This window comes from Vulpes vulpes, chromosome 5 (assembly GCF_048418805.1).
Source record: "Vulpes vulpes isolate BD-2025 chromosome 5, VulVul3, whole genome shotgun sequence".
Taxonomy (NCBI): domain Eukaryota; kingdom Metazoa; phylum Chordata; class Mammalia; order Carnivora; family Canidae; genus Vulpes; species Vulpes vulpes.
In genome coordinates this window covers 138163484-138184526 of record NC_132784.1, presented here as the reverse complement: position 1 = coordinate 138184526, position 21043 = coordinate 138163484, and the positions used below count along the sequence as shown (strand labels likewise).

At 55.4% G+C, this 21043-nt stretch overlaps 1 protein-coding gene across 9 annotated transcripts in view; it reads right to left on the bottom strand.

Moving 5' to 3' along the window:
• Nucleotides 1-21043, bottom strand: part of COBL (cordon-bleu WH2 repeat protein) — a 247739-nt gene that overhangs the window by 99046 nt on the left and 127650 nt on the right. For all 9 annotated transcript variants that reach the window (XM_072760092.1, XM_072760091.1, XM_072760095.1 and 6 more), the window contains one exon: nucleotides 7653-7835. In XM_072760092.1, coding sequence (XP_072616193.1) covers nucleotides 7653-7835 — 183 coding nt within the window. The remainder of the gene's footprint in view (nucleotides 1-7652; nucleotides 7836-21043) is intronic.

The following is a 21043-nucleotide window of genomic DNA, read 5'->3' as shown; positions in this document are numbered from 1 at the left end:
GTCCAGGACATGAAAGTGCCGTGCAGCCAAGGCTGGGGAGCTGGAAAGCCCCCTGGCACCCCTGGGAGGAAGCCTGGCGGCTGCTTTGGGCTCCTACGACGTCCACGCAAACCCCGTGGCGACCCCTGACACACGGGATCCCCCCACCTCGAGGCCGGCACCTCTTCCTCTCCAAGGTCTGTTTGTCTCTGAGGAAGTCGCAGCGGGGATGTGGCTCGCTTGAGGCACGTTCCTTCCACGGCTCCACCTGTGCAGCTGCGGGGACAGGCCCTGACCTCTGCAGCTTAGAAGGGCCGCCACGCACGGCGGAGGATGGGCAGCAGGGCCGGGCCCTTGGCTGCGTGGTCTCTGACCTGCAGCCTGGCCTGACTCAGTTTCCTCCAGTCGACGGAACAAGAGCCATCGTAATGGGCAAACTCGCCACCTTAAGGAGGGTCACGTCAAGGATTTACGTGGCCGTGTCTTTTACCCGTGGCAAAAAAGCGCAACACGCAGGCACACACACATCTGTGCAAGTGTGATTCTGAAGAAACGTGGTTAAGAAACAGTAAAAGACCAAACCAGGGGTGCCCAGGGGGCTCAGTGGTTGAGCATCTCCCTTTGGCTCAGGCCATGACCCCAGGGTCCTGGGATCAAGTCCTGCATCGGGCTCCCTGCAGGGAGCCTGCCTCTCTCTCTCTCTCTCTCTCTCTGGGTCTCTTAGGAATAAAAAAAATAATAAAAAAAAAAATGACCAAACCGACATAAAGGCATTTAGCAGGATACGCAGATCGCAGGCAGGACGGCCTGGAAGGAGAAAATCAACGAAACACAGAGAGGAGGTGGGGGTGGGTGGGGACGGGAGCTTCTCGCCCTGCTGGTGCTCCCCTGGGGCTCCTCCCATTTTACCTGCAGGCTCCTGCACCCACGGAGCCCACGTGAGAACCCTACTAAGTGGCAGCGTCCAGCCTCTGGCCACGCCTGCAGCCCCTTCCCCTTCCCAGGGCTACAGGTGCCCCGTCCTGCTCGTCTGGAGCACAGACAAGGTGGGGTGCGCGTGGGTAGGTCCCGTCTTCAGAGGCCGACCCCCCTGGGAGGCCCGGTCACCGCGGCAGCCCCAGCCGCACAGCGTGCAGACTTCGCACACCCTCCTGTCTCCACACACCGCTCGCACAGCCCCGCCGTCTACACCACATGGTGGGACCTGCACGCGGAGGGCTCCTACACCGTGGCTTCTGTAGGGACGGGCCTGCCCGATGTGCTGCCGGCCGTCACCTCCTTGCATCATACTGTGAGGTCAGTGGTTCTTCCGTGGAGAGGGGAGCCGTCTCTGTGCACCCGGTAAACGAATCGCCAGCGGAGGAAGTGCATTCACACGGACGCTCACCCCCGTGGTGGCGCCAGCGCTGAGACACGTCGGCGGCACTGAGACTGAGGTCCCTGCCCCTGGGCTTCGGTGTCGGAAGCTTGAAGAGAAACGGGACAGAGGGAGGAGGTGGCCGCACTGGCCAAATGGCCTCCGAGCGGGGCATGGGCGAGGGGACAGGACGAGGGCAGGGCCTCCCGGGCACGTGGTGAGGTCGTGGAGGCCCGCAGGCCCGGCTGGGAACTCGGGTTACTGTCCGATGTGTGCAAAGGGCAGACGGGCCCCCGCTTCTCTAGTGACAAGTGCGGCTCCGGAGGAGTCTGCAGACGGAGCAGGAGGCCACTGCAGGGGGGGTCAACCCCGGGGAGCTGGGGTGGGCATGGGGGAGCCGGCTGGCAGGCGGAGGGTGGGGGGCACGCGGGGTGTGCAGGTCTCCCCTCGCCATTGCACACAGGGGGTCGGTCCACGGGGGCCTCTCCCGAGCCACCCCCGGAGTCCCGCCTGGTCAGCGGAGCACTCCGGAAGCCAAAGCGCCCAGTCGCGCTCACGAGAGCGCCACCCGCACGCCGCAGATCATCACAGGTCTTCGATTACTACGAAGAAGAGTTTTTTAGAAGTCTCCAAGCATCATCCACTTGGCCAGAAACAGAGTCACTGCCAGCATGAGGCAGGAGCCTGCACCCCAGGAGGAGGACCGTGGGCATGGCTCTGCGGGGACAGGGAGCCCGGACGTTCCAGCCTCTAAGCCACGGCCGTGAGTCCTCACAGCAGAGGGGAGGAGGCAGCAGGGGCCCAGCCTGGCCCGTGGTCCTGCTCGGGGGGCACCAGGGCTCCCGCGGCTGCCTCCCCGGAGCCTTCTCTCTGCGGGCCGGGAAGCAGAGCAAGGCCAGGAATACTCCAGAACGAGGTGAAACACCGTCGCAGGAGCAGCCAAACACGCACTTCGATCCTGGATGAGACGTTTCACTGGGGGTGGGCTCAGCCAAGCTCTACGATTCCCCGTAATCCTCTAATCAATCACCTGGTTCTCATGATGCTTCCAGAAATGGAACCTCAGGTGGGAATGTTGCCCCTGGTTTCTAACGTGTGCAGATCACCCTAATCATTCACAAGGCTGAACAGAGCACGCTGCGTGTCTGCGTACGTCGCACCGAGATATTCAAGGAATGAATATTAGTTCATGCTCTCACGTGCAGGGCTTGCAAGCAGCAGCCGTTCGACACAGATTCATCGAACGCATAAGCCATTTCTCATGGAAAAATCCATGTTGGGTTGTACCAGTGACTGATCATAACACCAACCTCCCCCATCGCTCGCTGGGATGGCCAACGCCACCGGTTATTTTAATCCCAATGCAACAAACTTGAGATGGTGCAGAAGTGTGCTTGTCCCGTCGGGATGTTACGGCGCTGGACGCCTTCTGCAATGAACGTGGTAATTCAAGTGCTTTAGGACAAAAGAAAGCCGGGATGGCTCAAATACTTTCGGAATTACTTGTACTTACAATAAAAAAAGGACTTATAGCTCTTGCGGGCACAAAAGCTGCGTAGAAGAACCGCGTGTCGGCTGAAAAATTACCGAGGAGCTGTTTATTCGGCAAATGGTCAGTCCAGTTAGCACCGCGCTTTCTAGTAACCTTCCACACGTTGCTGCTAATCAATCGACAGAGACCAAAGCGGAAGAAGCTACTCTGTACCCAGGGAAGCACTGTACGGCGGCAGAGGTCAGCACGTGGGGTTGACTGGGTTGCTTTGATCCTGAATAGGTAAACTGAGTCACCCAAGTACGGGTTCCTTCAGGGGATTCTATTCTCGTTACTCTCCGAGGCTCCAAAGACACAAAGCGACGAGCGCCTGTGTCCTGAAAATCTCTGGGAGCGCGGACTAGTGAACAGGGCGTGCGCGTGTGTGAGCGACGGGCAACCGGCCTCCACGGGGTGTGGCCCTGTTAACAGAATGAACCTGCCCCAGGGCCTGGGCAACTCGTTGCTCTACGTCTGATGTTTGCGGCAACGGAGAGTTTGATTTTTAAATGTGATCTGCACCTGGTTAATGCAGGAGGCCGGCCGGGGCAGAGAGCCGTCGCCCCCACCGCCCGGCCCTCCCTGCCTCGGGCGCCTGCAGCCCCCGAGGTGTGGCTCTCGCTCCACCTGGCCGTGCAGGTTGCACGCCTCGGGGGAGTTCAGGGACTCAGCAAGGCGACACTGCCAGGAGTGACAAGAGCTGGGATCTGGGCCCAGGAAGCCGCTCCAGGGCCCGTGCTCTGACCTCTTGGTCACGCACCTGGGAAGGCTGCTTTTAGTGTTCCCGTTTTGCAGAGGAGGAAAACTAAGGGCCAGAGAGTGGGTGGAGAGGTGCCGGCGTGGGCACCTGTGTCTGCAGCCCCACTCACGATCTGAGATCCATGGTGACCCACAGCCCGAGGGACAGGTCGCCTGGCCTCCTTGGGGACAGCTGCTAAGACCCAGCATACAGAGGGGGCTCGGCCCTCGGTCGGGGTCAGCACAGAGCAGGGCGGAGCGAGGACCCTGTGGGATCTCCAAGGCCAAAGGAAGACAGACCCCGTCCCCCCGTCCGGAATGGGCAATGACTGTCCCTGACCCGAGCGCTCGGCGGGTCCCAGCAAGATGCAAGAGCTATTTATTCATCGGGACATCCAAGTCAGGCCTCGCAGGTGCGCTCCCTTCCAGGTAGCTGCCCTGCCGGAGAATCCCTGCAGGTCTGTTAATAATATTGCCGCCGGGTGGATCTCTTGGACATGTGCTAGCCCCGCGTCTGAGTGGGCGGCTCGGGGCTGTGGCATCCTGCGGCCCGCGGTTCTCAAAGTGGGGTTTGCCTGGGAACGTGCTGGAACGCAAATTCTCAGGCCCTGCCCCAGACCTACTGAATCAGAAGCTCTCAGGGTGGAGCCAAGTCGAATGTGTTTTAACAAGCCCTTTGGGGGTGATTCTGATGCTCACGTAAGTCTGGAAAATCCTGACTTAGCATATGGTGCCCTCACACAGGCATCGTTCCCGTCTGAACGTTGCGCTTGGTCGGAGCTACATTCGGGTACCGGGAGGCGGGAGGGCGTCTGGCACAGGGAGCCGTCCTCTTCTGCAAAGAGTGGGTGTCCTCACCCGTCTTGCCAGTTTCTCTGCTAATGGGCTTGCACAGGACACCCTGAGTCTCTCCCATGGGCTCCAACACCCCCTGGGAAACTCTCTCTGAAAAGAACTTCCAGAAATTGTGAAGACGGATGATCGCGCTGTACGCACATCATCAGGTGACAAAAACGCGGACACAAAGACTGCGTTTGTGAGGATGTTTCCCATGAGCCAGGACATGGCTGAAAGGATTCCCTCTTTAAGACCTGAAGTAAGGAAGCACTGAAGTTTTCAGACCTGATGATAAGAAAAAAAAAAAAAAAAAAAAACGCAAAACAAACAACAAAAAAAAAACTTCTAAAATAAGAAAATCTACACATTTTCCTTTTCCAAAACCAGTCATGTCCTTGAGAATAAGCCTTTCCTTTTCATTCAGGATATTGGTGTTAGCAACGGTTGCACATAAATAAGGTTTTCCAAACAAACATCTTATCTTTATATGGAAGGAAGTTCATGAAGAAGGAATTGACGTTTTTCCCCAACAACGACAACAATACATTTTTGGGTTCCTTTCCCAGAAATTAGTAAATAACAAAATACCTTTCATTTAAAAAGGAAATTAAAAAAAAAGGTCATAGCAAATGCTTAAATCTAATCCATATGCCACTCATATGCTTACAAAAGGAGAGGGTTTCTGTGAGCCAATTTCTCCACTCATTCTGTGCCAAATAAAACAGATTTCAGTAAAAAGCTTTTACTGCCTCACAGGGAACTCTGCTCATTCTTTGGGGTATAGAGAACTATTTATTTTTCATTCAGAATTCCCGGTTCCCTACTTACTATATACATTTTTGCACTCCAGCACACTGTACCCACTCTGGAGAAGCACGGTGAAGTCTGAAAAACACAACATCTTCTCCGGATGGAAGAAATTTTTAAAATGCTGATGTGGTTTAGCATCTACATTCTATAACATTAGGGAAATGCAATTCTCAATGCAAAAAAAAAAAAAAAAACAACTTGCACGTGATGATCCTGGGATTCGTGACTGTCACTGCTAAAGAAATATCCGTCCCAATCAAAAGCAAAAAAGAGGTCCCCAGAGGGGGCCAGCTGAAAAAGTGCTAAATACTAGAAATATGGTCTGTGGGTTATGAAAAAGTTCAGACTCTAAACCCAGGAAAGGGACACCTGGGTGGCTCAGTGCTTAAAGCATCTGCCTTTGGCCCAGGGCGTGATCCTGGAGTCCTGGGATCGAGTCCTGCATCAGGCTCCCTGCATGGAGCCTGCTTCTCCCTCTGCCTGTGTCTCTGCCCCTCTCTCTGTGTCTCTCATGAATAAATAAATAAAATCTTAAAAAAATAAACTCCAAGAAAATAAAGGGGCACACCATACACACCCATAGGAAGTAGCTTTGTGTTCGATTTGCACCATTCAATCATGCAAGGGAACAACCAAGTGAGGTTCCACGTGTGCCTGAAGTTCCTCGCATCAAAAGGTAGCTGAGATGTCACGGAGAACCCAAAACCACTGCGAGGCATTAGGAAATGCTTAAGAAACACAAAAATCAAAATGCCCTCTTCTAAAATATGTCGTGCTGCAGGCTTTGCCAGCGGAGCGCAAGGGCACAGCAGGGAAGGTCTGTAGATGGGAACGGCGTGGTCTCCGGGGATAGAGATTCCCTCTGGAGGGACAGAGGAAGATTCGGTAAAATTTATGAAACGTGATGGACACACGGGCGCCTGGCAGTTGCGTGTCCGACTCTGTTTCGACCCAGGTCATGATCTCAGGGTCGTGGGATGGAGCCCTCCATCGGGCTCCACGCTCAGCGCAGAGTCTGCTTGGGATTCTCCTCCTCCCTCTTCCCTTCCCACTTGTGCATGCTCTCCCCCACCCTCTAAAATAAATAAATACATTTAAAAAAAAAAGACTGATAGACAACCAGGCTCAAAAGGAAACCAAGCAAGAAGTCGGCTGCTCCAGAGAGCCCCTCAGGGAACTTCTAAGCCTGACCCCGAGACAAGCCTCCCACCTGCGAGGCACGGACTTGGTTTCTAGTTTATTTTAAGGAAAAGCGATTTTACGAATAAGCACAGAAGGGTTCCAGCTAAGACTCTCGGGATCGTGCAGCTATGACCGAGGCAGAAGGAGAAGCATGAAGGCCCCGTGGGGGAATAACTGTGTGCCCCGCCAAGTCCCTGTTCCTGGTGTGGTGTCCTCCTCGCCCCTGTCCCCCATCTCCACCTCCTGGCCCAGGAAGCTGGGCCACATGCCCCTGGGAAACCTCTGGGCATCATGAAGAATAACGCATCCTTCTGGACTCTGCAGGTTGACCTCATGCCTTGCGATGCGGATGGAGCAGGCCCCGCTGTGGGCTCGGGTGGTCGGCCTCGGGGACCTCATCTTCCAAGGCTGGGTCCCCTCCCGGCCACCCCAGGGGCTGTCCCTGCTGCTGCCCACCCAAATGAGGAAGGACGCATCTCGAGAGCACAGACCACACTTCCCAGGTTTACCGTGTCCCATCCCAGCCCACGAGAGGAGGAGCGACCGTCAAGGAGCAGCCGAGCCCCCGGGAGCGGAGGGCCTGAGATTCCCAGGGGTGCTTCGAGGCAGCAGCAGACCCGCGGCAGGAAAGAAGCCCAGTCAAGACCCCGGCTGCTGGGGACAAAGGATCTTTCTCATCCACATGTAACGACAACCGTGCAAAGCCATTTAGTTGCTCTGAAGACAAACTTAACACTCCTGGCTTCCTGCGCACGCCGTCTCCGCAAATGTCGTATCACACAGAGAGAGCGACTTACTGCAAACACCGCTCCCCGCTCTCTGCTGTGAACCTGACGTCTCTGGGGCATCTCGTGGCACATCACCTGTCGTCCCTCTCCCAGTCAAAGCCCAGGTTCCTGCCGGGGACCCGACCCATGCAATTCTTTCGGGAAGCGATTGTGACGATGCCCAAAATTTCAATGCTAGGGATAGCAAGCCCAGGCCTCTTAACGCCTAGAAGCACAAAAGGTCTCGTCCTACCTTCCGTAACTGAAGGGGCTCGGCGTGGGATCTCACCTCGACTTCCACATAGACCTTAACTATTCCCCTGAAATGCTCTAGGGGTGAAGCCACACGTTGGAAGGGTCATAGGGCCTGCAGGGAGCTTCTAGAAGGAACCCCCCGGTCCACGTCGCGGATGCACAGGCCCGGAGAGCCGCCCCCACTACCCCGGCCTACCTTTTCCGAGGCCTTGTCCTGCGCCGGTGGCCCCGTGCCAGGTGAGGTCGGGGGCGGAGGGGCCCGCCGCTTCTTCAGGTCCGACTTCACAGACACCCCCGAGATGTTGCTGAGCGACAGCGATGGACCCAACGGAACGGAACGGGGGTTCACGGACGGGGAGTTGGGCGTTGTCAGGCAGCCCTGTGGGGACAGACGAACAGAGTACTCTCATCAGTGTCCCAAGACTGCTGTGCGGGCCGGTGCTCCAGGCTGGACACAGCGCCAAGCCGCTCGCCCAGGCCCCCGATGTCATCTCCACCACGACGGGCCTGTGTGGCTGCGCAAAACCCACATTCGTCCTGTCACGAAGGCCCGGGTTCTCCCTTTTAGGAGAAGATGCTGCTGCGCGACGGCCTCCGGCCACAAGGCCTGTTTTCGGGATCATGAATCAGCCGGCATTCCCGCCCAAGGTATGAGGGCGCCCCGCTGAGACGTCAGCCTGCCATCGAGGACGCCCTGGGTGCCGGAGGGGAAGGAAGGGCGAGAAGCCTACTGCTCCCGGAGAAGAGGACTGTCTTCACTGGCGCTGACGACACTGCCTGCACCTCCCTCCGGCTGCCCGGTGACAACCCTCACGGCACCTGTTCCCTCGGACACCGACCGCCACCCCCTTACGCCCACCGACGACATGAATCTGTCGCAGGTAAACACAGGCTTCCCCCTTCCCGGTGCTCTGCTGAGGCCACAAGGTCCAACTAAAGGTGGAGCTGCCGAGGTACCTGTGAACCCCCTGATCTCGTGCATCCCTGTGCGCCCCCACCCTGTGCATCCCTCACACCGGAAAACCTGCGGCCCAGTGTCTGGACTTTGCAGAGGGTGACTGCACAGCCCCGGGGTCACCTTCCACCCGCGTCTCCCCAACAGCCAGCTGCCCCGGACAAAGCTCTGCGTACACCACGCGGAGTCATCTGCTCAGCTGCCCCATCCCCAAGTGCCTCCCGCGTTTGGGGGAACCATGACTGCCCCCTCCGCCCCACCTTCCAACACCTCCTGCCTCCTGGAGAAGTAGGCCACCTGCTGCCAAGGTGGGGCGTAGGTTTCTTTGAAGGGTCAGAGGTCGTGGATGAACGGAGGAACGGAGCAAACGGCGCACCGCGAAGACCGCAGGGGCGCGGAGCACAGTCCCGTGTGGGGGTCCCTAATGCACGGGAGACCGACGCCAGCCAACGTGCTCATGAGCTGTTTGCAGGGAGCAGTTGCTCCTCCTGGGTGTGGGCCCGGGGGGGCGGGAGGGGAGGCTGGCCCGCTGGAGGGCACAGTTTTCAGACTCTCCCCTCCCGGGCTCTGCTTAATCAAATCATCCAAGGGTTGGTGCAGAAGAGGGTTTAGAGAACCAACACTCCAATTTCAAATGAAAAAAAAAAAAAATGATGAGGCCGCCCGGGGGCGCAGTTGGTTCAGCAGCATCTGACTCTTGATCTCAGCTCAGGTTTGGTCTCAGGGTCATGAGGTCAAGCCCCACATTGGGCTCCACACTGAGCGTGGAGCCCACTAAAAAGAAAAGAAAAGAAAAGAGAAAAGAAAAGATCTAAAGCAAAACAAAATGGAAGCCTCCCTCTGCCCTGGAGCCTCTCCCTGTCCTGACCTGCCTTCCTCCCCCAGCGCCCGTGCCCGAGGCGTATTCCACAGTGAGGCCCATGCAGCTGGGAAGGTAGCGCACGTATGATGGAGACACGGTGTCTGGGTTCAATTCCTGCCTTTGCCACTTAGAAGCCGCACGAACTCAGACACAATTTTTTTTTCGACGTTTTAAAAAATATTTTGTTTTGTTTATTTATTCCCAAGAGACCCAGAAAGAGAGAGAGAGAGAGAGAGAGAGAGAGAGAGAGGCAGAGGGAGAAGGAGGCTCCATGCAGGGAGCCCGATGCAGGACTCGATTCCAGGACCCCCCGGTCACGCCCTGGGCCGAAGGCAGATACTCAACCGCTGAGCCTCTGGACAACTCCACTCTCTCATTTTACAAAAGCAGCTTGTGGGGAAGCTTTCATTTGAATGATGGGTTTTCTGAATTTAAAATAAATATGCAAAAAAAAATTTTTTTTAAATAAATAAAAAATAAAATAAATATGCAGCAGGGAGCCTGGCTGGCACAGGTGGTGGAGCATGTGACCCTTGATCTCAAGGCTCAGAGTTTGAGCCACATGCTGGGCGCAGAGCTGACTCAAAAAATAAAAATAAAAAAAAAATATATGTGAAGGAAATCCATCACATCCAGTGACCGCCCAGGATGACCTGTGCTGCATCTCCAATCCTCTTCTGTTCCTCGAGAACATTCTTGAGACTCGGGTTTTCTTGCCCATAAACGTTAAGGCAAAGCCAACAGCCACCCCTGGAGGTTGCTCTGAAGCCAGTCCCCGCCTCCCTTCGAGAGGCCGAGCGGGGGCTGCAGGGCCTTGTCCATCCCGAGCAGCCTTCCCATGGGAGCGGGTCCGCGGGAACGGCCCGACAGCTGGGGAATCTGTGGCGGCCCCTTGCTGCCACGGCCAGTGTGGAGGGGAGTGTAAGTGCGTCCCGGTCCTTGCACTCTGCAGGCCCTGGGCCTGTCACCACACACTCGGGGCCGCGCAGCAGGAACTCGGAGGTCCCTTCCCGGGCTCATCACGGCCGCCGCGGCCGCCAGGAAGACCCGGAGGCCGAGTCCCAGTGGCTTCTGCACGGTGCACCTGCTAACGCGACGAGAATGAAGCCAAGTGGGGGGGCCCATCCGGGTCTGGAGCGGCTGGAGCACCGCTGGCCGCCCGGACCCCGGCGCCGGAGGTGGCAGGCAGGGAACCGGGAACCGTGGAAGCCCGTGGCGTGGGACGGAGGGGCACACGGCACCTCCGCGGCCTCCGTTCAGCCCCGTCGGGCCGCAGAGCTGCGATTCCTCTGCGCTCGGCCGGCCGCGCAGCTGCGGGGCCCGACGGCCGGAAGCCCGGGCACGGAGGCCCCCGGAGAGGTGGGCCACAGGCCGTCCGCTGTGTAGCGACCCTGCCACCCTGGCACCACGACGCCTTGGGCAGGAGCCCGACGCGGCTCCCCGAGGGAGCGCCCACCACGCGCCCACCTCCCCGAGACAGAAATCCCAGCGACTTCCAACTGCCGTCCACACCGGCATGTCTCTGTCACATCACACGCGGTTTCCTTCTTCTCTGACATGTAGTTTTGGGAGGAATGAGCTCGTGAGGGCCCAGGAAGGTGGCCTCACACGGGACGGCGCCGGAGGCCCCGAGCACCCCGCATCCCAGGCTGTGCGGCCCGCGACCCAGGACCGCGGGCTTCTCGCCGGCCTCACCTGCGTCGGGGGGACAACGCTCGATTTTTACACATCGGGCTTGATTATCCCCAGCTTGCTCCACACGGACGCCACGCGGCTCTGTGCCAACACCCACCCTTCCCACCCACAGGCCTGTTTTCGGGTTCCCTGGACTGGGGCCCATGTGCCCCGCCCAAGGACTCTGCTACTCAGCAGCCTTTCCCAACCTTCAACCCGTGAGCGGCCAAAGTATTCAAAACATTTTGGCCGCCCAGAGGATACCTACGGCTCAACTTTTATTTTCCCTCTTTTCCCCTTTTCCTCCCTTCACTCCTTTCTTCACCTTCCCCACCCTCCACCTCTGGCAACCACCAGCTTTTTTTTTTTTTCTCTTTAGATTCCACATAGAAGGGAGATCATGCGGTCTTTGTCTTTCTCTAACTTATTTCACTTAACATGATGCCATGAGGCCCATCCATTTTGTAACAAGTGGCAGGATTTCATTCTTATTTATGGCCGAACAATCCCCTACTGCACAAACGCAAATATATGTATATATTCGTACACACAGACTTACATACATACATACACAAGCTTGTACATTATGTGTATATGTGCAGTTTCTTTATACATTTGTCTGTAGGTTGTTGGGTGTTTCTATACCTTCCCCATTGTAAGTAATCCTGCAATGAACATGGGAATATATTTATCTTTTCTCGTGCCTTCATTTTCTCTGGATGAATACTCAAAAGGGAAATCGCTAGATCATCTGCTGGTTCCAGTTGGAACTTTGGGAGGAGCTGTTTTCCCCAGTGGTCACGCCAATTTACGTTCCCACCAACAGTGCATGAGGGTTGCCTTTTTTCCACACGGAAACTCGTTATTTCCTCTCTTTTTGACAATATTGATCCTCACAAGCGTGAGGTGGCATCTCAATGTGGTTCGGATTTGCATTTCCCCGACCACGAGTGACGCTGAACATCTGCGCACGTTCCTGTTGGCCATCTGTATGTGGTCTTTATAAAAACGTCTATTCAGACCTTCCGCCTGCCATTTAATTGGATCGTTTGGCTTTTTGCTATTGAGTTGTAGGAGTTCTTTATATATTTTGGCTATTAACCCCTTACCCCATGATGTGCAAGTATCTCCTCCCCTTTGGTAGGCTGCCTTTCATTTTGTTGGTGATTCCTTTGTTGTGCAGAAGCTTTCTAGCTCTCTAGATGTAGTCCCACTGATTTACTTTGCTTTTGGTGTCAGATTAAAAAAAAAAAATCATCACTGAGACCGATGTGAAGGAGCTTACTGCTTATGTTTTCTTCTAGGCATTTTATGGCGTCGGGTCTAAAGTGCAACACTTTAACCCATTTGAGGTTAATTTTTGTGTAATGGTATAAAATAGTGGCCCAATTTTCCCAACACCATTTACTAAAGAGACTATATTTTCCCCATTGCACATTCTTGGCTCCTCTGTCATACATGCATAGGTTTATTTCTGGGCTCTTTATTCTGTGCCATGAATCCATGTATCTGTTTTTTATGCCAGTCTTATACCGTATTAATTACTACGACTTTGTAATACAACTTTAAATCCAAGGCCATGATGCCTCCAGCTTTGTTCTCCTTTCTCAAGATTGCTCTGGGTGTTCAGAGTCTTTCACGGTTCTCTATAAATGTTATGATTATCTGCTCTATCTATCCGAAAAATGTGATTGTGATCTTGATAGAGATTGCACTGAGTCTGTAGATTGCTTTGAGTCGTATGGACAACTTAGCAATATTGATTCTTGCAGTCCATGAGCATGGAAGCATAGTCTGTCCATCTATTTGTGTCTTCTTCAATTTCTTTTATTAATGTCTTACAATTTTCAACATGTAGGTCTTTCACCTCCTTGGTTGAATGTATTCCTAGCTATTTTATTCTTTTTGATGGAATTGCAAATGAGATTGTTTTCTTAATTTCTCCTCCTGATGGTTTTTTATTAGTGTATGGAAATGCAACCAACTTCTGCATATTGATTTTGTATCCTGTAACCTTACTGTATTGATTTATTAGTCCTGACAGCTTTTTTGATGGCATCTTTAGGGTCTTCTCCGTAGAGTATCATGTAATCTGCAAATAGTGACAGTTTTACTTCTTCCTTTCTGATTTGGATGTTTTTTCTTTCTCTTCCTTGCTAAATTGCTATGGTTGGGACTTCCAGTACTGTGTTGAATAAAAGTGGTGAGGGGGACATCCTTATCTCATTCCTGACCTTAGAGGAAAGTCTTTCAGCTGTTTCACCACTGAGTATGATGAACACAGGCGCAAAAACCCTCAACAAAACATTAGCAAACTGAATTCAACAACACATTAACAGGATCACACACCATGACCAGGTGGGATTTCTTCCAGGGATGAAAGGCAAATCAATCTATATGATGCCCCACATCAACAAGATGAAGGACAAAAGTCATATGATCATTTCAGTAGATCCAGAAAAGGCATTTCACAAACGTCAACTCCCATTTATGATAAAGACTGTCAGCAAAGTGGGTACAAAGGGCACGTACCTCAACATAATAAAAGCCATATATGGCAAGTGGGTTAACTCTTACCTTTCTTCTTTCCCTACTTCTGGAATTTGTATATAGAATATAAAAAACAATCCAAAGAATCATTTGGGAAGAAAACACTCTTAAGTCAAACATCCTTTAAAATGCTTTCTCAGAGATATTAAATAAAATGGAAAAAACAGGATAATCTATACAGCTCAGAGTCAACATGACCTGGTGCATGTCTTATTCCTGTTTAGGTCCAAATGGGTCAATATATATATATATACATATATATATATATATATGTATATATATATAAGAATCAAGTCCTTTCTTATAGGGGAATGAATCATGCTCTTCCTTAATGGTTGGCACTGAAATCCATATCTTAGCTATTACAATCTTATTTTTCAGGGAGTTTTCTCCTGTGAGTTCAGCCCAATAAATCATTAAGGAAAAGGCCATGGATAATGGAGAGGAGAAGGAACAAATTAAAGGCACCCTTCAGGGACTTCATACTGTGGGGTGTAAGCTCCACCAGACCAGCGGCTGTCAGCTGGAGGAGGTCAGATCAGAGACAAGGCTAAAACCCTGTGCATCCACAACACCACCGACACTCATTCCTTATATTCAATGTAAAAGGATAATGTGATCCTATCTCACACGCACATCTGGGAGAAGAATAAAGTGAGAAGGAAACTCATGATTTCCAGATCTGAGTGTCCACTCAAAACCAACGCTGTGAAAAAGTAATACCAAAATAAATAAATAAATAAATAAATAAATAAATAAATAAATACCAACGCTGTGACGAGTGATTCTGCTATCGATCTCTAATTATTGTAAAGTAAGAATAATAGTTGTTTGTTGGCGATCTCCTCCTCATCTCAGCCTATTCGCCTTATATCTGATTGTCGTTGTGACCCTGGGGTGCTGCACTGTTGGCTGGGACGGTACGATCTGCACACATTCCAACCAGCCGCCAGGACTTCCCCCGAGGGGGATGCAGGGACACCCCCACTGCCGGGCTCACCAGGGAGCTCCAGTGTCAGAGCAGCCCCGAGCTTCCAGGTGGCCAGTGGATGCCCTTGACTTGGCCTCCAGAATGAGCTCTGCCCTCGCCCGTCAGGATGTGAATGTGGGCACGAGGCCCTGGGTGGGGTCAACACCCTACAGCCGAGGGCGTCTCTAGCCGTCCCAGCCTGAGGGCTCCATGCACCGTGACCTCTGGGAGGGCTGGGCTTCCCCACGGCGGCCGTGGAGTCCACTGCACCTACTCACCCAGAGGTCAGTCTTGAGCAAGACTCAAGGTAAGTCCTGTTCTTCTCAAGCAAGCCCCGATGGCCGTGTTTTCCTTTGTGTGCGATCTCTTGTGCGTCTGCACAAAGAGCTTTACAACCACAGCGTGGTGCCCCCCCCAACGGGGGATCGTTCATCCACGTGCAAAGGACGCGGGGAACTCTGCTCAGAAGGTGCTTCTAGGTGAGACACACATGGGTCAACCTGTATCTGCCAGCTTCCTGTTTAAGAGAGATCGCCTCAAAAAAGGAAGGCTGGGGAGTCACCTTTGTTCCCATTCCTCAAATCCATCCATTCTGGCAAACTGACTCTACCCTCTGAGAACAACCGTGTGATCACATCTCCCGACAATGTGAGCGGATCTTTTGACGTGGCTAGTGAGGAACCCGGACGCGGTTGCTGCTCAAAGATGAAGGAGAGCATTTCGGTTCCAGTGGGTGTAGTTAAACAGCTGCTGGCAATCCTATCGGCCTCACCTCTCCGGAGCTAGAGCAGAGGCTCTTAGGATGGCGCGATCCTGCGGTGTTAATGGGGAGGAGACAACTGAGCTGCTCAGGATGGCCCTGCTGCCTGGCAGCGGAGTTAAATGGGGTCCAGCAGCCGGGCTCCCGTCTCCGCACACCAGGCTGCCCCCTTGGAAAGGCTTTGCCATGACCCTTCTGTTGTTAACACCGTGTCGAGGGATAAGGGAGAGAGAAGGTGCAGCCAGACCTGCTATCTCCGTCGTCTTTCCTTCCAGGCTCATGCGGAATCCAGGGCGGGACCACGCATGGGGTTGACCCCAGCCAGCAGAAGGGCACAGAGACCCCGCTGTCCCGCCACACTCAGGGGGCCCACCTGGCAGGCCGGCCCACACTCAGGGCAGAGCTCCTCCTACGCTCTGGCCAGAAAGGAGAGAATATTCGCGTTCCTGTTCCAGCACCATCCTGGGCAAAGGGTGGGGCAAAGTTCCCTTCCCAGGAGTCCCCTTCCCTCTGTCTGCTTTCTCTTACCTTCAGGGCACGGCCACCCCAACCGACTGTGCCAGAGCACAGGGTGGTGGGCATTGGGTGCCTGGGACTCTCGAGTCCGTCTGGAGTAAACGACCCCAGGAGGGACAAAGCGTGCCAAGTTCACGCCAACTAATCCCGGTGAAGGGCGGGACGTCGGAACGTATGGATCCAGTTTCTGTTATGTGAGGTGATGGGAAATGGCCATTCTCTTGGCCACGGTCCTCCATGAATGCCTGAGGGACGGCACTTCTTTAGAGGAAAAGCTGCAGAGGCTATTTAGTGGGGATCGATACTTCCGCCAGCAAAATACTGGGTCCCCTAAGCTGCCTGACGGTTAAAAGCATCAGAGCAATTCTGGGACGTTTCTCTGCAGGCAGGATGTCTTCGTAAAAGGAGCAAACCATGAGCACCCCCACTGGTCGTATTCGATTTTCTCTTAATGAGGCTCAGCGAGGGCCCTGGGAGTGAGCCGTGGTCCTCCAAGGCTTTTGCTGCAGGACCATCTCAGGAGCAAGGGCTGTTTGCAGACACGTGAACGCATGGAACGTGCTGCTTCCTTGTAACAGGCAGCTTTAATACCGGCAAGTTTAGGAAGCCAGAACTTTCTGAAAAGCTTGTGAACGAAAAGGAAATAAGCCCCTGTGTAGATCAAGATGTTTAATAGACGCTGCGTACGCTCAAGGAGGTCGCGATCCTGACGGAGAGCGTGCCACAGCTCAGGGGTCTGGGAGATGAGCCCCGAGCCCAGCGAGCCCCGTGCCAGAGAGGAGACACAGGCCAGGTATGGAGGCTTGGCGGGCTGTGCAGAGGGAAAGTCAAACCGTAGGCCACACGTACAATGCATTTGGAGGGCTGGGGCCAGGGGACCTGCTACATGGGAGGCTCACGGGAGGACTCCGGGGAGGACGCCAGCAGAGAACTGTGGGCTGAAGACGTAAACCCGCATGATGTGTACCAGTGAGATGCTTGCTGGGGTCTGATGGGCGATTTCAATCAGGAAACTCAAGCATCCCTTCGGGGGGAAATGCTAGTCACATAATTCATGAAACCCTAGTGGCGAGGCAAGCAAGGGTTCCCCTTTCAAACACGCATGCACATCTCTTGCCATCTCCACGGTGGCATGTCCTGAGCTGCCTGGGACGGTTAGTTTAACTGTGGCTCGTCAGGAGTAAGATCTCACGCGTGCAGCACTTAAGACAAGCGCATTTCCCCAAACCAAATGGGGCCTCTCACGGGGACTGGCTGGCGAGTGTAGGGTTAATGCCACGGGCTGCATGAGGCAAGGGAATGAGAACCTGGGACACACACCCGCGGGGAGCTCATCCGAGGGCAGACTGAGACGACGCCACCCTGTGACGCAGACGCAGAGGCAAGGTGAGAACAAATCTCTGTGCGTGACATCGGACCGTGTTTTATACTCGTATCACATCAGGGAGGCTCCTCTGTACCTGCAAGCGACTGAGTCGCCGGGTGGAGGAATTCAAACTGAGGACATCTCTCTTGTAGTGAAGGAAGCCTCGAGGAAAGCAGGGCGATTTTTTTTTTTTTTTCAAGAAACAGGAAGCATAGGGCAGCTCAGGTGGCTCAGTGGTCCAGCATCTGCCTTGGGCCCAGGGCCTGATCTTGGAGACCTGGGATCGAGTCCCATGTCGGGCTCCCTGCAGGGAGCCTGCTTCTCCCTCTGCCTGTGTCTCTCATGAATAAATAAATAAAATCTTAAAAAAAAAAAAGCACAGCTGTGGTCCTACCTCGGCTCTCTGGGTTGAGCTAACGCTCCAAAGCATTGTTCAAAAGCACTCAGGCCTCATCTGCACGTTCATCATCACTTCTGTCTTCAGCTACCGTGTTGTACAAGAGAGCGGCCACAAAATTCAGGGTCCAAGGGGCGCCTGAGTGACTCAGTCGGTTCAGCATCCGACTCTTGCATCAACTCATGATCCAATGCACATCTCTTACCATCTCATGATCCTTGGGTCAGATCATGAGAACATGGGCATGATCTCAAGGCTGTGAGATCGAGCCCCGCTTCAGGCCCCTGCACCGGGCGCTGAGCTTGCTTGGGATTCTCTCTCTCCCTCTTCCTCCATCCCTCCCCCATTACGTGCATGAACGCTGTCAAAAAAAAAAAAAAAATCAGTATCCAAAATACGATTATCGTCCAAGTGGTCCAGGGAAAATGCCACACTGCAAAGAACACGGGGCAAAGGCCTTTCGAGGTCTGTCCTCGACAGAGCGGCACCTTCGCGCTCCCCGGAAGGGCATCAGAGCTGACACCTGCCGAGGGCGGGGGGAACCCGGAGGAGGAGGCCCTCTAAACTCCAGGTGTCCCAGTAGCAGCAAACATGGGGAGGCTTTCATTTTCCACATATTAGCCCGGGAGATGCTTCTAACAAGTCTCAGAGGTAGGTCATCAGGGGATTCCCGTTTTGCAGGTCAAAACCCAGGGCACAGGCGAGTGGCCAAGGGGCACTGGGTTTCTGGAGCGCGCTCTATCTTCCCCAGCATGAAACTGCAGAGGTTAGGGGCCAGCCTCTCCCCTTCATCGGGGCCAGAGGCTCAACAGCTTTTTCATGGGAAAGAGTGTCGCTGCCTCAGGGTGCAGAGGCCCCGGCGCCCGGCTTGGGTCTGCGGAGCGGCTCCTCCCAGTGCCCATCTGACGATCCGTCCGCAGAGCCCAAGGTCCGGGAAGGACGTGGCCTGCAGTGCACACACGGGAACACCACCCCTGTGGGGCTGCTGACCCGCGGCCCACCAGACCCCCCGGGCCTCCCCACGTGGACCACCACGGACTCTGACCGCAACGGTCTCCAACCCAAATGCATCATTTACGCCCCAGGTCTGTGGCCTGTGTGACAGGCCACCAAGATCTCTACAGATGTCGCTTGTCGGCTGCCCTCCCGCCCAGGCCTGGGCCACCTCTGGTCGGGAAGGTCCTCGTCTGCACAGGCCCGCAATGGGGCCAAGCTCCCGTGCCCGGGACGCCCACGGTCCCCTCTGTTCCGGGCACCGCAGGCCAGAAACCAGGTGGCCGGCGAAGGAAGTCCTGTCACCTCTGGAGTCCTGCCCGCCCTCCTCGGGGTCGGGGGATTACTGACGGGACTGGCACGGTTAAGCAAGCAGAAGAAGTCGGGGTAAATATGCCAGTTTCTAAAAAAGAGATTTAAGCCCCAAGAGTTCCAAGTGTCCTTTCCATGACCTGTTGAGGCGACGTGAGGACGGAAAGGGCAGGCCGTCGGGGTCGGTGGCAGGTGACCTGCCATGTGCAGCCGGCCCTAAATGTCTGTCGAGAGGTCAAAGCCCCTACACCCAAGCGACAAGCAATCATACCCCATGAATTAGTGGGGCGACGTCCCAGCTGACTCGGGGCCCGGAGGAGTAGAGACCCAGGGCCGGGTGCTTTCCTCAGGAGCAGAGAGAGACCCAAGGGCCGGGCATGCACTTGGCTCGCGGCGGGTCCTGGGGTGCTAGGGGCGCGCGTGCCCGGGGTGGCCTCCCGATCGCTCGCCCACGGCCCACCCGCGGCCGGTCCTTCCGCCACCTGCTCAGGTGCTTTCACCGGCTGGGTTTAGAGGAGCCACTTCTGCTCACGCGTCACACGATCACGCGACAAACCACCTCCAAACTTAAAAAGTCATGATTTTTAATCCACAGACACTACAACCAGGTCACGAAGATGCAAGAGGCGTTAGAGGAGATGCTGAAACACACCCCAACCCCTAAGCCCGGGTGCCAGCCCCCCCCCAAGTCAGAGCCTTGCTCCCTGGCTGGGCCTCAAGGGTGTCCGGCAGGACCCTGGGCGCACCACAGGCCCCCTCCACGGTCACGGCTGCGAACACCCGCCCTGGGCCCCGGGGGTCAGGCCTGTCCCGTGACCTGTTCCATGGCAGCCGCCCTCGGCTCTCGGACTCCACCCCTGGGCCTGGGCTCGGGGAGTCTTGGTCCTCAGCTGCCACGGCCCCTGCCAGCTCACAAGGCCCCAAGCCGCAGGCCCTGCAAGGACGTCCTTGCCCGGGGGGTGTGAGCAGGCCAGGCAGGGCGGCCCTAGTGGGTCTTTCCGGAAGGCGGGGCTGGCTGTCCTCTGTCCCCCAGGGTCCTGTGGTCCCATCTCCCAGGGCAGCGCCTCCAGGATGATCTGCCCAGCAAAGGGCTGGGGCCTGGGGCGGGCAGAGAGGATCCCGCCCCGAGGTTAGTTCAGGGAGGCCTCTCCTCTCCCTTGTGCCTTCTTGCCCTCCTCCCTCCCCCCTCCTCCCTCCCTCCCCCCTCCCCTCCCTCCCTCCTCCCTCCCTCCCTCCTCCCCTTCCCTACTTTTTCTCAACATAAACTATGCTAATTCTGTGACTCAAGATGCAGACTTTAAAAAAATCATTCCGCCCGGCGCTAAATAATGTAAAACTACCATGTGTGGTGTCTGGACAGACACCCACTCGCTCCCTTCATTAAAACACAAAACCCTCAGAGGGGTGGCGACCCTCCGGGAAGGAAGGAAGGAAGGAGGGCGCGGGCCATGTCGGGCTTACGGAGGCAGCTTCATCTGTGTTTGTTGTGCTTCTTAGCAGTTCACAGGACGGTAGGAAGCGAGCGTGGCTCCCTGTGAACAGCTGCGGCCGGACGGCCCCTGACTCTAGGCTGTGACTCTCCACAGATCAGGACCACGCTGAGAAATCTCCCAAAGGAGAGCCCCTCGCAGTGTGCTTCGTGTTGAAGGAGCAGAGCCCAAGCCCCAGGAGCGGAGGGGAGGGGAGGGGAGGGGAGGGGGGAGGCCAGGGATGGGGAGGGGACTGCATGGGAGGGGGAAGAAAGGGGAGGGCAGGGGGAGGGAGGGGGAGGGGGAGGCCAGTGGTTGGGGAGCAGGGAGGGCGGAGGAGGGCAGGGGAGGGCAGCTCCAGGCCGCAGCCCTGCTCACTGCGAGTCCAGGCCGGCAGGGACAGCTTCCCGGGAAGAAAAGGAAGGAACCCGGATAGAGGTGGGGGGAAGTTATGATGGAAAAATCAAGAAGATGGCCCCGCAGAGACGTCCTAGGCGCGGGCCTGGGGGGGGCAGGTCCCCGACAGTGGCAGGAGGGGGGGGAACTGGCACGTGGCGGCTCCGCCCCTGCCCACTGGCCCACCAAGGCCCCCGACAAGCTGGAAGAGAAAGGCGTGCAGCTCGGAGGCCAAGGGCGGCCCAGGATTAAGCTCATTTAACAGAAGGTGGCGTCTGCTCCTCCGTGACCAGGGACCTGGTGGCCCCAGAGTGCAGGGTCCCTGTGGACGGCTCGGGGTCATGGAGGGCGCAGGCCCGGCCCCCTG